Source organism: Ostrinia furnacalis, unplaced genomic scaffold (genome assembly GCF_004193835.3).
Source record: "Ostrinia furnacalis isolate ACB-3 unplaced genomic scaffold, ASM419383v2 OfSCF0069, whole genome shotgun sequence".
NCBI lineage: Eukaryota > Metazoa > Arthropoda > Insecta > Lepidoptera > Crambidae > Ostrinia > Ostrinia furnacalis.
In genome coordinates, this window is record NW_021130308.1 from 1,214,601 (window position 1) to 1,231,159 (window position 16,559).

At 38.2% G+C, this 16,559-nt stretch overlaps 1 protein-coding gene across 1 annotated transcript; it reads left to right on the forward strand.

Moving 5' to 3' along the window:
• The first annotated feature begins 252 nt into the window (after window positions 1–252).
• Window positions 253–7,376, forward strand: H2.0 (Homeodomain protein 2.0). Its single transcript, XM_028323637.1, has 3 exons — window positions 253–709; window positions 6,230–6,447; window positions 7,120–7,376. The coding sequence occupies exons 1-3, from the start codon at window positions 475–477 to the stop codon at window positions 7,258–7,260; spliced, it is 594 nt and encodes a 197-aa protein (XP_028179438.1). The 5' UTR covers window positions 253–474; the 3' UTR covers window positions 7,261–7,376.
• The last annotated feature ends 9,183 nt before the right edge of the window (window positions 7,377–16,559 follow it).

The following is a 16,559-nucleotide window of genomic DNA, read 5'->3' on the forward strand; positions in this document are numbered from 1 at the left end:
TAAAGTGGTGATTGTCTATTTGAACCAGAGTTACAGTTTGAATAAACGTGATTTGGATAATAATAATACCCAGATCATAAAAACGTAAATAACGTGGCGTATTCGCTTATTTATACTGCAGTTTTAGCTAATTTATATCTCGTATTTAGGTATAAAACACTACTTACAAAGCGATAAAAAAACCACCCCCTTGAAGAATGACGTAAGCTCTGCGGTAATAAAATTAAATTCTCGCAAACCCATATAAAACACATTAAAGTGGCAGTTTATTGTAAACAACTGCAGCGTTCGTACATCATTCAATGGTCGAGCACTCCATAGCCTGGTCGTGCGCAAGTTACTGGCCCCGCCCAGCGGGCGGCCGGCCAATCAGCGTGCAGCGTTTGCCAGGACACGCCCACTGAGTGCGCGGGCGCCGATGACCCGTGAGAGCGTTATTCAGTTTTTAATCGGCGGTTGTCGGAGGCGGTTGTGATGACGTCGTTGAGTGGTGAAGTGAACACGAGCAAGTTGAAGTTTAGCGTGGAGAGTATCCTGGGAAATGTTGGGTCGGGGGAGCCCAGGGGGGCGGAGGCGCCGCGGGCGCAGGAGCCGCCGTGCGCTGGTTGCGTGGCGGCGCTGTACCGCTGCTGTGGGGATGAACCGCTGCTGCCGCTGCCGCTGCCCCTGCCCTATGCGCATTTGCACCCTGCCTTGAGGCCTACAACCGGTGAGTAGGTTCTTCAATTCTTCATGTTTTATTGCCTGCAACTTTGGTCTTTTGTTATCCCTCATTAGGTAAATTCCCCCAATAAGTATTCTTCAGGTTCTGCCTTGCATGACTCGTTCTTAATTAGTAAAAATGGCCTTCATAGCTTAACGATTCACGACCTGATTCTGTTTCGAGAGGATACTGTTTCAACTTTACCAACCGCTGGACCATAAGTGGCGAACTCTTTGACTTGCTAACAGAAGCAAAGTGCCTATTATTTAGCTTACCTGGAGGGCTGGAGGGGTTAGTGAGATATGAAGGTATACCTACAATATTTAGCAAGAATTCACTTTGTTTTTTGGTGGAAAGCCAATAGAATTTCCCCCTGGAAAACTTACGTTATTTCCCAAATAAACTTTGTAGTAGGTAATACTAATAATTTGTAAAATGTAACTGTATTTTTCATATTTTACCTAAGGAAATTCAGTCTTTGTTGGAAACGTATAAGTAAAATGAAGAAATATAGAATAGGAATAGGTACAGTCGAGTTCATAAATGGCAGGCCCAATATTTCAAAAGATTTTAGCGCAGTCAACACTGCGTTACCGCAACATATTTATGAATAGTTCATATGATTAAATTTTATTTATGTTTGAATTTGTATTGAAATGTATGATCGTTAAAAATTTAAAACGGGTACAATATTTTTAAACATTGGCACTGCCAGTACTGCCACTGCTTATTTATGAACTCGACTGTACCTACCTACTTGCTGTAATAATTTAAAAAATGTTTTAATGAATTAAAGGGTTATTAAAATCAAGTCACGAATAAGGTATTTGCCAACCTTTCCTGCTTGAAAGGTACTCGTAGAATGCTATTGAAAAATTGTTCTATAAATAAAACAGTCGGGTTTATTCGAACTCTTATAACTTACTCGAGAACATCTGGACTGATTTTCATGACTTTTGATTTACCTACTGGAAAATTTATGAAAAAATATTGTAACAGGGCGGGCGGTTAGAAAAACATAACTGAAATAACTTCCAATACTTTTATGTGTAATATCTTTATTTGTTGGTAGAGTCGATACGGACATGTTTTATTAAGCTTTTGCTCTAATTTTTTACTGCGAAAGGGCACTAAGCCGCTGATTCGAATAGTTGTCTCAATTTATTGGTCAGATTCGATCGGCAAACAAAAGCGTAAGACCGGACGTTGTGAAAATGTAATTTACTCTAATTAGTTAAACAATAAAATTAACACTTAAAATATTAAATATCCTTTCTTATTGCCAATAGCCAACTAAAGCATTGAAAATAGGGCGAACATTTCAGCTAATTAGGTATGATTTTTAGCCTCTGCTTCTCCATCATCAGATCAATGAATATACCTAATGGTTAAAAACCAATAAATTCAAATGTTCTCAGAAATGTGGTATTCTTTACGAATAAAAAGTGAACAGGGGAATAATGGAAACGCATCTATACTAACATTATAAATGCGAAACTCTGTCTGTCTTGCTTTCACGCCTAAACCACTGAACCGATTTTGATGAAAGGCATAGAGATAGCTTGAGTCCCGGGAAAGGACATAGGATAGTTTTATCCCGGTTTTTGGAACAGGGACGCGCGCGGGCAAAAGATTTTCTGTGACCGACAAAATTCCACGCGGGCGAAGCCGCGGACGGGAAGTACCTAACTAGTACTAACTACATAATTTATTTAGGATCGAAATATTTAGGTACTATAAAAAAACTATAGTTTATTTTTTTTTAATTAATTTGTAATCAATCCTTTTCCTATATTTCGTAAATGAGAACTAGATACGTGCCTATTAGAAGTTTATAACTATTCTCGTTTAAAGTTACAATATTTATCCGTAGCAACATATCCTCTCCGTGTATAATAATTTCCTAACCAGTATTTATCTACTACTTATTTTAGGTAGCGCTTAATGAAACCCAATCTAAACATATCTCAATAATATTAAACTCAAAATACATAATAGACGGAACTTGTATAAATCCAGGATGACCCAGGTTTTACTCGGAAATCCTTACTCAAAAAAATACTTATACAGTGACCGTGGATCTAAATAAAATTGAATAAGATAAATAAAATGCGAACCTTGACACAAAAATCAAAGATACATCATTTTATGCGAACGTATTATTGAATGTTTTAATATTTATCACCGTATCAAAGCGATTTGCATGGGGTCCATAGCCGTCTTCGAAGAATCCTATGAATTTCAAATAACTTAGGAGCAGCGATAAACAACAGGTAACAGATATGACACACAAAAGTATAAGGCTGAGTTGCACCACCTAACTTTAACCGTAAACTTTAACGATAACTCGTTTTTGTATGTAATTTGACAGATTTGTGACGTTTGTTAAAGTAAGATGGTGCAAGTGAAACCCAGCCTAAGTTAAATCATAAAACCGAACTATACCTTAGGAAGTCAGCTGACTCTATATCTTTAAGAAGACATTCAATGGCATAAGTATGATTATAGTCTGGCGACTGATTGCAGAAAAAGCCAGCACAAAAAAAATATAAAACCAATCCACTAAGATATTATTTAGGTACTCGTATACTAATTGCAATAATCAGTCAACATAAGTACATAGAGAGAAAAAATACATGTAGTGGAACATAGAACCTTCTCCTTTCTTTTTCGAAGTCGGTTAAAAATACTTTATAATTGTTACTGAATTTAACTGTTGAACTCAGAAGTCCTAAGATGCGCGCCGCGATAAGCGGTTATCACGCCATTTTATCGATTTTCCCCATACATTTTGACGTCGATAAAAGTTATCACGGCGCGCATCTTAGACCTACAGGTTAGGCTCAAACTGTAGTAAGTAAATTCAGTAACTTTACAGAAGCATAATAGAAGCAGTTAGCTGAAAAAGACTTCCTTACGGTTTTTTAAACCTAAAAGTGTTAAACTTTTTGCAATAAGTTTTTAGTTTTGCAGACTAAGTAGGCATAAATATAATACTTTCAGGAGACTTAACTGCGTAGGTAATATTTATTTATTTTTATTTTCACCAACTTATATTTGCAGGTCAATCACCTATAATATAAAAAGTTTGCGATGTTTTATTTTGATGAATTGATTAAACATATTTCAAGCTTTAATCCGATTAATAAGTCTAGCTACTTTTCAGAAAAAACACGTTTCTAAAACCTTTCACTATATCGGCTAGGCAACAATTTATGTTTAGATAAATGCTATAGATAAATGTGATAACATCAGATACCTTGGCATCCAACTGGACGAAACACCGTCATGGCATAAACAAATAGAATTCGTTTCCACTCGAACACGCAAATTGATCTGGATTTTCAAAAAGCTTAGAAACATCTTAAAACCTAATCTGCTAAAAACAGTTTACTACGCACTGGTACAATCCATCTTGAGCTACTGTATACCGGTGTGGGGTGGAGCATGCAAGACAAAATTAATAAAAGTGGAGCGCGCCCAAAGGTCACTGCTAAAGGTAATGCTGCGCAAGCCCTACAGGTACCCAACTCAAAGCCTGTACGAGGAAACCAAAGTCTTGACCGTAAGACAACTATTTGTCCTGCATGCTACACTTCGCCAACACAGACACCTAACATACGACGCAAAAAACCTTAACACACGCACCCAGAAAATCTGCAAATCAATAAAATATAACACCGTATTCTTGCGACGACAGGCATGCTTCCTCTTACCTTATCTGTACAAAAAACTAAACTCAACACTGAATTTTTACCCGAAAACCTTATTTGAAACCAAACGTATAATAACAAAATATTTGCTAAATTCAAATTACATCATGACGGAGTCACTCTTGACTGTATTAAACTAATTCCAACACTAACATCACAAAATAAACCCTTAGGTACATTCTCCATCTCCATCCCCTACACACTCACACACACACACACTCACTCACACACACACACACACACACACACTCACACACACACACTCACACACACACGTTAGTAATATTTTTGAAGCCACGATAGCCGAGCGGTGAAGGGGTCGGACTGGCCGACTCGTGATCCGGGGAACGCGGGTTCGGTCCCCGCCGCCGCTCGACTATTGTGGTGAGCTCACTCGTGACACAAGCATATTTAGCTTAGTACGAGGGGCTAACGGGACTATTAGTAATTTGTGTAATAACAAATTACTAATAATCTTTTTTAAAAAAAAAAAAAAAAAAAAAATATTTAGTTACGAACTCATGTTTTTGTTTTTTTTTTTTCGCTTATTTTTACTTTTCTTTTTCTTCTTACGTTACAATAAAGTACTTCAACACCCGTACCGCGGGTAAGAGACCTGGAGTCCTGAAATACAGGATTATCCTAGTTTAGGCTCCAGTTCACCTAAACAGCGTCAACAAATGTTGTAATTAATTTGTAATTAACAAATTGTAATTTGTATTTGATGGAAAATAAAAGTATTTTTATTATTATTATTTATTATATTTACATGGATCTAGCAATTAAGCACCCTAAACCGCGGAATGTGGGTCTTCTTATACTATTTAATAAACTCTACAATATGCCGAACCAAATTGATAAACACTTGATACTATAGTCTTTTTCACCTAAGATGATCCCTATGACGTTTGGAGTTTGAAAGATTTAGAGATGTCACATAACTAAACCATAGCGATTTATCTATCGATTTTTTTCGAAGAGTTAGTAAAACCTACTTTTAGAGAATTATTTTGTTTAGGTGTTATTTAACAAAAAACATGTTTTTTTGAATTACAAATATTATTTTAACAATTTTTTATTGATAATATTCAAATTTCATGGTTCGTGTTCATAAAAACGATTCCTAAAAAGTACTGGTTCTGTTTCTTTAAATTAAAAACTATTAATTTATTTTCAATGCGTTTATTAAAGTCAATAATCGAAAAATATAGTTGATTTTTGTGATGTTTTTAATAACTAAGTATTCACTGCAATCGATTAATGAACCGCGGAAATAATCGATTGTATTATACAAGAGATACCCCAGCACTAAATCTATTCCGTTTCACACATTGCGTACATTAAATAAAAAATATTTTTACATCGTATTTAATTAAAATATTAATCAATAGACTCAGATTTTACTATATATTTCAAGACAAGTAGTTAATTTTTTTTTAGTATATTGCTAATGAAATACAAATATTTTTTCAAAAATATTCTGCATATGTAGTATGCGTAATATGGATAACCTTGAAGTGTCATACGGATCATCTTACGTGAAAAAGACTATAGTACACCTTTAAATGATAGTTTTTTTGTTGAAGAATATTCTATTATATTTAAATTAGTACATACAAATTACTAGTCATTCCGCTAACCCCTCGTGGTAAGCTAATATGCTCGTATTAAGAGTGCGTTCACCACAATAGTCGAGCGGCAGCAAGGATCGAACCCGCGTCCCTCGGATCACGATTTGGCCAGTCCGTTAAAATATTTTTTCAAGATAATTAGTCATTACATTTAAATTAAGTTTTCTTCGCGTCTTTTTTAGTTTACCGGCTACCAATTCCCTCATCGTCGCCACCTCAGCAACCCCCAGCATCACGATGTGACGTCACTTCGAGCGGCAAGCGCAAACGCTCGTGGTCTCGAGCGGTCTTCAGCAACCTTCAGAGGAAAGGGCTGGAGAGGCGCTTCCAAATACAGAAGTACATCACTAAGCCGGACCGGAGGCAGTTGGCGGCGACCTTAGGACTCACTGATGCTCAAGTAAGTTCTTGAACCATTAGAATGAATAATAATAAGCGCGCGGTTTTTCGTCGAAAATTACTTAGTATAAGCCCGCCGGGGGCACCCGCGCGAGTTTTAGCGGAGGCCCTAAGAAAGCTAAACTTGTGTTAAGGCAATACCGTGAACGAATTTGTGATTTGTAAGTAACTCTGACGGTGCACGTAGACTACGTCACCAAAATGGCCGCCAATCGCAATATCAACTTGCGGGGCTAGAAGATTTTCAAACTGTAGGCCTAGATAGATGCAGCCGTGTGGTGACAGTAGAGTAGAATATATTTGTCACTCCCCTACTCTTCCCGCGGGTGTCGTAAGAGGCGACTTAGGGACTACACATCATATAGAGAACAGGCAGCAGCGCTCAAAAACATGTCTTTTAATCTGCATCTCCAACCCAGCCAAGCGTGGGGATTATGGAAAAACCTTCCACTATAGTGGAGGAGGGTTATAGTCCAGCAGTGGACTGTAAAGGGCTGTTGATGATGATGATGATGAGATCGATGCAGGAGTTGTAGCAGTCCTCGGCTCACGAGAGGTGACCATTTCTGCTTCCTTGAAAGTTTCTTCATGTTCTTTGCCACGAAATAGTTTACGTAATATTCAACCAACTTGTGCTACAGCATTGCTACATTAAGCATTATTTTCTGTACAGGTAAAGGTGTGGTTCCAGAACCGTCGCATGAAGTGGCGACATACTAAGGAGGGTCGCGGGAGCGCGGGAGGACCGCCGCTACCGCGCGCGCCCGACGAAGACGACAACGAACACGTCGACGTAGATACGCTTAGCGATTGAACAGTTCGACTATAGTCTGGTCTGCGAGCACGCAGAATTTTGTCCAATGACCCCAAGCTACCCATCCTTATCGCTCGCGCGTAATTATATTGCTGTCGCGACTGTGCGACGGGCGCCCGCAGTGAGTGTGCGAGCGCGACAGCAATTCTACGTGCTCACAGACCGGGCTTTATACATTCTAAAGACTTTGAATAAAGTGGATAGGATAGGGCGTAGCCACGTTATCCTATTGCCAGCGGTTAAATAAATTATGAACATGAGGTAAGACAGTGTAAAATGCGTGATACATTTAGTTTCGTGATAGCTTCGCCACTTTTTTCTGACGCTTCATTGAATGTGTCACGAATTTATAGTCTTGGTGCTGAACTCCAAATTCGAAAGACTTATTCGATAGGTTTTAAGAGAGAGTAATAAAAGGTGTGGTGGATATTTTAGTTAAAAATAGCCCTGTTTATTCGTGAACGTCAGAATGGCGGGTGTATGGTCACAGAAATGAATAATATAAATATGAATTTTTAATACCTGAGGTGTACCTTTATGTACCTCTAGTTATTAATTTTGNCTTTAATGATGCAACTTATTTAATCTAAACAAGATTTCTTAGATACATTTATTTAGCATTTTTAATTCAGAAACGAAAGTAACCAAAGTCCAAACATATGTATATCGTATCTTGGAAATTGGAATCCAGCCTTTCTTTAACTTTTGTCATACAACGAGCATGGTACAGGTTTTAAACTAGAAAGCACGCGGCATTAGGAAGCCTGCAGCACTTCACCAGCCTGTCAACTAATATATTTTTAAAATGGAAGCCATTCAGGTGAAAGATCCGGAAGCGGTCGGCCAAATTTAGAAGAGACTAGCTTTCCGCCCGCGGCTTCGCCCGCGTGGAATTTTGTCTGTCACAGAAAAACTTTATCGCACGCGTCCCTGTTTCAAAAACGCGGATAAAAACTATCCTATGTTCTTTCCCGGGACTCAAACTATCTCTATGCCAAATTTCATCAAAATCGGTTGCGAGGTTTAAGCGGGAAAGCGTAACAGACAGACAGACAGACAGACAGACAGAGTTACTTTCGCATTTATAATATTAGTTGGGATGATTAACGTGCGATGGGCAGGAGGTGTCCGATGTGACAGTGATGTCGTGTTTCGTCAGGGTCTGCTATTTTTGTTCAGTCTGTTTTCGTAGATTTACGTTTAAAGGATAAAAATGATGTTCAAAGATGTAGCACTACAATACTTTAAGAACCTAAATTGATATTACGGGTACAAAGACCTTTCTACATTAAAGACACTCTACTTTTAACGTTCTCATAGTATAAGTTCTGGTTTTTGGTTTTCATAAATTGAGCAGTTCTAGTGAATATTCAGACTTTATATTTATAAGGATCTACTCTGGCTCAAGAATCTAACACACAATCATAAAACTGTGACTACTCTACAATACGTGACAATACTCTACTACACGCTGCACAGCTGCTAGCGCCATCGTAAGGATTTTTGTGGAACCATTTATATCACGCTCACGTTTTGATTCGCAGCTCTGACTGAACCAAGTGAGTTACTTTAGCGTACCACAGCGCCCTCTCGTAGCTCACAGCAAATGTATCTTTTCCTCGAGGCTGGTTTGCGTTGTTTCAGGACTCTATGTGCACTGTAGATAATGTTCACTATGTAGGATTCAGATGGCGTTAATCATATCAGTAGGTACTGAAAATCCTAATAATAGCTGAAAATCCTAGTAATCCTAATAAAACTTTGTATCGTTCGTTCGTTCGTTCGTTCCAGCCAAATGACGTCCACTGCTGGACAAAGGCCTCCTCCAAGGTTTTCCACAATGCACGGTCCTGCGCTGCCCGCATCCAGGCTCTTCCCGCGACCTTTACGAGATCGTCGGTCCACCTAGTAGAAGTAGAAGTAGTAGTAAAACTTTGTATATTAATGGGTTTTCCGCGATAAATGGGCTTATTACCCATTTTATTGTAAAGCAATCAAAGCAGAAAATAGCTAACATTTAAATTAATTAATTTTCGTATTAATGCATTTTTTTTCTCTTTGTTTTTAAGGTTTTTTTTAATGTTTGCTTAGTTTTGAATTTTCTGCAGTAAGTATGAGGTTACTCTTGATAACTATCACAGTTATTTTATTACAATAAAGATTTTTCCGTGTCTATGTAGTGAACAAAAAGTTTTTTTGAATATTTTTATATAATAAAGTAAATAACTTCTTATAATAATGAAATCAACTGTTCTAAATATATCACATATAAAATCATAGTTAAAGTAAGTCTTCATTAGAAGTGTCTCTCAACTTCCAAGTTAAGCGCTGCACCGAGCAGGTACCAAATGATTACAGGAGGATAAAAGTTTAAACGTTGGTTTTCTTCTCGGAAAGTTTTAACGTGCAATTTAACTGAGTCAAGTATAAAGTAGATATTAAGCTGAAACACAATATTTTGTACAAATTATAAGCTCCTATGAGGAGTCGCGGGTCATTTACATTTTAAAACGTTCGAGGCAGCGATCTAGGGAGCTTAGGGTGACTTTACACTTGATTTATAGGCGCAGGTAACGGCTGAAAAATTCAAATTTCCAGCCACAGTGTAGTTTCCATTAAAACGCGTCGGTTCAACTTTAAAATAACTCTGCACCGGGCTGCAATAACTGCCGCGGTGCATAAAAACTCTTGTAATTACCTCATATAAAATGGGGAATTTAAATTTGATACTTTCCGGAAAATATTTTTCATTTTCGTACGCTCCGCAGTCATATCTGGGAGTTTCAATTTCCGCGTGTAACTTTTAAGTTGATTAGTTGTAATTGTTTCTTGATAAAGTTGTCGAGTGAAGTAGTGTGGTTAATTTGTGGGCTAATTTATAAAATAAGGCGAAGGTTGGCGCTGTAAGTAATTTATGTGTGGTGTAGTTACCATCTGTTGTCTGCATATTCAAACCACCGTAGCGCGAACTTTGCTCAAGACACGGCCTCCTTACGAAGTTACGGATATACAGCGAAGGATTATTCATACCTACGTAGGAGAATAATTAAAGGTGAAAGTATAGAATTTTGTTGCGAATTATTACCATTTTTATCATCACAGTGATTACTTTGATGTGCTGCCGTCTGTACAAAAGTTTCAATTTCAATCATTTTAATTTTTAGGTCATGCTTCCATTCAGTCTACGTCAGTGAGTCAATGTTTCCGAATAAATAGAACATTAAATGGTTTCTGGGTATTTAAACTTTATAAAAAGCATCGTGCAGTATATAGAATAATTAGTAATGATTCAAATTCAAATTGTGTTTATTGTGAAATCACAGGTACATAAGTCAGGTCATTACATTTGTATGATAGATCAGCTGTGTTCCGCCGCATGGGCATACAATAATGGTAAGATACATGATTGGTCAAATTACATTTTAAGAAATTGATATTTAGTAAAAATCTATAACGCAATAAATGATACAATTCAAATATAAGTCAATTATTAATAATTATAAGTTAATTAAGTCATACAGAAAATGTCAGCAGAATACAATATTATGTCGTCAATGACGCTGATAATGTAAAAAAACAGCTTTTTAAAATAAATAAATCAACCAGTATCATTAAAGGCACTCAGTAGAAAAAGGCACTCAGTAGAAAAAGGGGGAAGAGGAATGTTTATTAATTATATGAGTACCACTTCCGGTTCAATGTGAACTCTTTGTGACACCTTCCGGTGCAACGGGCGACTTATTAACTTACAGCGTCCTGAAATTGCTCACAACAGGTGTTGTACGACAAGAGGCTTGCGGTAAACTCGCTGTAACTATTAAATTTACTATGCGGATGCGGCATATTACTTGAAAATAAAAATTATATTTTTAGAATGATAAATAAAATTTTGTTTATTTATAAATTATATGCACATAAATCGCAGTACATACGACGAATTTAATGCCATTCGGCATTCTCCTCCACTTAACCCTGTTCTTTTTTTAAACAACAACAAAGTAATTCTTTAATTTAATTTTTCAATTAACTTTTTTGGAACCTGTTTATTTAAATTGTAAGATGTGGTGTCAAAGTAAGACTGATGTCAAGATGTCAGACAACTACGCCGTATCAACCGCTGATGGGATTTATTGAAAGACGTGTTTTAGCTGCCGAATGCTTTATTGCACTGATTATAAAATGTTAAACTACCAAAGTCCCAAATGTAGGTCAGGCGTAGCTGGCCAAAGTGCATGAATAAAATGCAAGTTAACAATAAATTACTTAGTAATAAAAAATGTGCGAGTTGACTCGTACATATTGCCAACTACAAAAAATGTCAAAAACACATAAAAATAAAAATAAAAGAAGAAAGTTAAAAAAGAGACTTTAAAAACCAACATATAAAATTAATTGCATAATTAGTAAGGTATTTATGGTTTAGGTAAATTATCAAATTTAATTGTTCTTGTCATAGTTGGAGAAGTGGCCCTATCCACACTTAACACGGATCCACTCATGTCACGACCCATCGACACTATTGTGTTCGACCTTTGTTCACTATCATGCACTGCACTGACACTATTAGCACTGGCACTGACACCCTGGCTGCTTCGCAACTCGAGGATGACAGGGCGCTCTTCCTGCGCGCCTCTGTACCGCCAGCTCGCCAACACGCACCGGCCCTTCAGTTTGCAGCCGATGTAAATGACGACGACGACTATCAGCATCGCCAGTATAGCGTAAATAGTAGAATAGTGTGTGACACTGCTGTTCTGTAGCAGTTGTAAATCTTGCGATTTCAGCACTTCTATTCTTTTGTTTATTTCATCAAATAACTGATCATGATTCTCCAGGTTATCTAGCACCTTTTCGTTCATGGAGGTGTTTATCATATCGTTAAGAGATGAGGTATATTTAGGCAGGACCGGTATGTCAATGTCCTTATGTATGTACATTTCATTGTAGTAGTCATGTTGAGCATGTATTGTAAATATGTCACCTTTTAGAACGCAGCCTTGGCCGATATCAATGACCCCGTTCCCTTGTAGGTACTTAGTCTCGAGTCCAGCTGGGCACAAAATGCGAACTGAGCATTCTCGGCAACACGAGTATAGCCACGCGCCAGACGATTGTAATTTGATCCACCTGTCGGTACATTGTCTTATCTCTGAACGGCAGTAAGTTTGTTTATTGTTACTTGTGAACAATCTCAATTCACATAATGATTGATCAAAGTGCACATTGTATATGGGATGAGTTTCATAGCATAATAATTTTGAGTTTTTGAATTTTATGCATGAATCCATGTCATTGTCATTTATAGGCATTATTAAATCCTTTTTCATGTTAAAGGCAATGTAAGTGGTAGATGGGATGTTGTAAACAGTTCTGTCAGACTTTATCCATGGAATAGGTATTATTTTATTAAGCTCGAACAAATCATGACTCAGAAGTGGTATTTTGATTTCTATAATTAAATACCTTTGTGTCACTTTTACGTGGACTTGTAGGAGTTGATACAAATCTCTTATGTTGTCAGTAGGTATAACCAATTCCCCTTGTAATTGGCCTGATATGATGTTCAGCTGATTCTGCAGTTGACTCGGTGATATCAGATGTATGTCAAGTTGCCCATGGTAGATGTTTGTTATGGTGTCAATAAGTGTTTCTTGAATACGTCTCAGGTTGGAAATGATGACATCAGTAGATAAAGCTGTAGTTATAGTGTAGAACATTTTGAGATGATGTGCATTAGCTAATTTGACGTCATTCACTTCTTGGGACAGATTCTTCAAAAGCTGATTGATGTATGAAAAATGTTGATTCATGACGACTTCATTTCGTTTCAAAATATTGTTTTCAGCTTCCAGTATCGAAGTTTGGTTTTTCAACATTTTGAACAGATGTTTTTCCGTGTTTCTTACGGCTTCAATATCTTTCTCGTACTGCTCAGCAAATTTGTCATCAAGTACTCCAAACAATGAATTAGCTATATTCCCAATCGCATTAACTAAACCTCTTTTAACACGATTAGTCGCTTTTGTCTGTAGTAAGTCATTATAATGTGTCATTTCGTTTAATTCGTGGTCAAATTGTGAGAGTATAGGTTTAAAAGTTATGTCATCTTGGCAAATTATTTTTAAGTGTTCTACGTATTTGTTGATGTCAGCCATGCTTTGCCAATAATTTGTCATGTTGTAGAAGACGATCATCTTCCACTGCTCCTGTACTACTCTCATGTCAGCTACTTTGTCAAAGTATAAAGTAGTGTCAGTCCCTATCGTCGTAACGTTACTCATTTGTTGAACAGTCGGTGTTATAAATGTCATAAGCAACAAGAGTGCTGCTACTAAAAGGTTAGGCCTTTTCCTGGCTCTCCTACTACGACTTTGAGTTTGTGACGTAGTTTTGCTGTCATCGTTTCTGTCAGTCTTAATCGAGTCATGATTGTCACTGTCACATTCTTGTCGCACAGGGAGCTTTGTCAATTTAACAATAGGGCGTTTTATGATCCCATTTTTCGTTTTTAATGTCACTACGCGAACATTCCCATCACTACCAGGATGAACATCAACAATTTTTGCCAATGCCCACTTGGATGGTGGCATGTTGTCCTCGTTAACCAACACAATGTCATTAATTTGTAAGTTAGGTCTGCCCAGATGCCACTTAGTTCGTTTTTGCAGATGATGCAAGTACTCAGCTGACCATTTATGCCAAAATGACTTACGCATTTTTTCGATCAACTGCCAACGAGTATGCGTAGTCATGGGCTCTTCTGGATCAGATAGTGGTGCTGCTAGCAACGGTCCACCGATCAAGAAGTGACCTGGTGTCATAATGTCATCTTCGATATTTTCAGACAGAGCAAACAACGGCCTTGAATTCAAGCACGCCTCTATCTGTGTCAATAGTGTGTAAAATTCGTCAAATGTCAATTTTTGTTCTCCTATTACCCGCTTGAGGTGAAATTTGACGCTTTTTACAGCAGCCTCCCATAGACCTCCAGCACTGGGCCAGGCTGGGGCATTGAAGTGCCATGTCACGCCCATGTCGTTTATGTCACTTAAGCACTCAGTATTGATTACTTTCAATGCTTCTTTAAACTCGTTTGTCAGGACTTTAGCTGCGCCGACAAAATTTGTACCGTTGTCAGAGTACATATGTTTAGGTACTCCGCGACGGGCACACATTCGCTTGAATGCTGCAAGGAATGATGCAGAACTTAAGTCAGCGACGAGCTCTAAATGTACAGCTTTCGTGGAAAAGCAGACAAAGACGGCTATGTAGCCCTTGAGTGTTTTTACACCCCTCCCTTTATTTGCTTTTACATCGACAAAGCCTGTAAAATCGACGCCTGTGTGGGTAAAAGGCTTAGACGGTGTCACTCTCGGCTTGGGTAGATCGGCCATCAGCTGATGCTGCCCTTGTGTGTTAAACCGCTGACACTTCGTGCATTGTCTTATTTGCTTTTTTACCGCTCTGGTGCCACTTACGATCCAGTACATGTTACGACAGTGGGCTAATGTTAGCGATGCACCACCATGCAGCGTGGCCTTGTGGGCTTCGCTGATGATGAGACGCGTCAAGTGTGAGTCATGGGGCATAAGTATAGGATGCTTATTGTCATATGATAACTTTGACTGTTGTAGTCTTCCCCCAACTCTCAAAATGTCATTGTCATCCAGAAATGGGTTTAATGTCAATATAGAACTCTTTGGCTTAAGGTTTTGTTTGGCCTTGAGTCGTAAGATGTCCTCGCTGAAATGCTGCGCTTGTACGGCCTTCACTATCAGCTGAAGCGCCGCTCGCATTTCATCTGAGGTAAGGTGTTCGCTTGTCACTACGTCAGAGCGTCGAGTGCGCGCGATGAAACGTGACACCCAACATATGACTCGGACGGCGTGTGTCAATGAACTATGCTTATTTACGATGTCAAGCACAGTGGGCGATGTCATTACTTGAACTGAAAGCGCTTGTTTACGTTTCATGTCAATTTTCGGAGTTTCACATATTTTCATCTCCGGCATGATGTCATTTTTAAGCCATGCAGGGCCTTCCCACCACAATGAGTTGTTGGTAAGCTGGGAAGGTGCTATTCCTCTCGTGGCACAGTCCGCCGCATTATCCTCGGACTTTGTGTGTCTCCAGCAAGATGCTGGCATGACGTCAGTTATTTGCTTTACGCGATTGGCAACAAACGTCTTCCAACGCGTAATGTCACCTTGCAACCACCCAATAACCACCATGCTGTCTGTGTATCCGTATATTTGTAATTGAATATTTGTAGGTATTGATGTCATAATTTTCTGTACTAATTTTGTCAACAATACGGATGCACAGAGTTCTAGACGTGGTAAGCTGACTGGCTTTTTGATTGGTGCAAGTTTTGTTTTGGCGGCAAGTAACCTAATGATCACTTGACCATTGTCATCTATAGACTTAACATATACTGAACATGCTAAAGCCTTTTCTGATGCGTCCGAAAACCCATGTAATTGAATAGGCCTTTCCGTATTTCCAATCCATCTAGGTATTTCGAACTTGTCAATGTTTTTTAAGTCATCTCTCAATTTTCCCCACTCGATTTGTATGTCATCCGCTATGACGTCATCCCAACCAATCCCCGACGACCATGCACCTTGAAACAGTAATTTCGCCTTGATAGTGATTGGCGACAACCATCCCAAAGGGTCAAATAGTTTGGAGATATCGGATAGCATCATGCGTTTTGTGTACTTTGTCANTCCTCTATTTCCCAAAATCTGGACATATCTTCAACGTTATTAGTTACAACATGACAATTGAACGTGGAAGATACGTTTCCAGACAATATCCATCCCAACTTGGTTTGCTGGGCGATAGGTTCATAATATGGTTTACCTCGTAACAATCCACTCATGATTATTTCCGAGTAAACTTTGACGTCAAGTAAAATGTCTATTGGCTTTGAAATGTGATACTTTGGATCGGCTAATTGAATATTTTGTAAATAAGAATATTCTATGTTCGATAATGATGTATTTGGCAAGTTATTGACGACCTTAGACATAATGAGGGCCTCTGTAACGAACTCATAATTGTCATAAATAGATTTACAATCTAATGTCACTTTCCCTCTGCCTTTTTTAGCCGCAATACCCACTCCACAAATGGATGCGTTGACTTGTTGACGGCGTAAGCCTAAACGTTGTACTGCATTCTCCGTGATCAAGGTAATTTGTGACCCTTGATCTAACAGAGCATTTAATGTCATATACGAACCGTCATAAGCCTTCACCCCTATCTGTACTGTTGTTAATAACATTTCATCACTC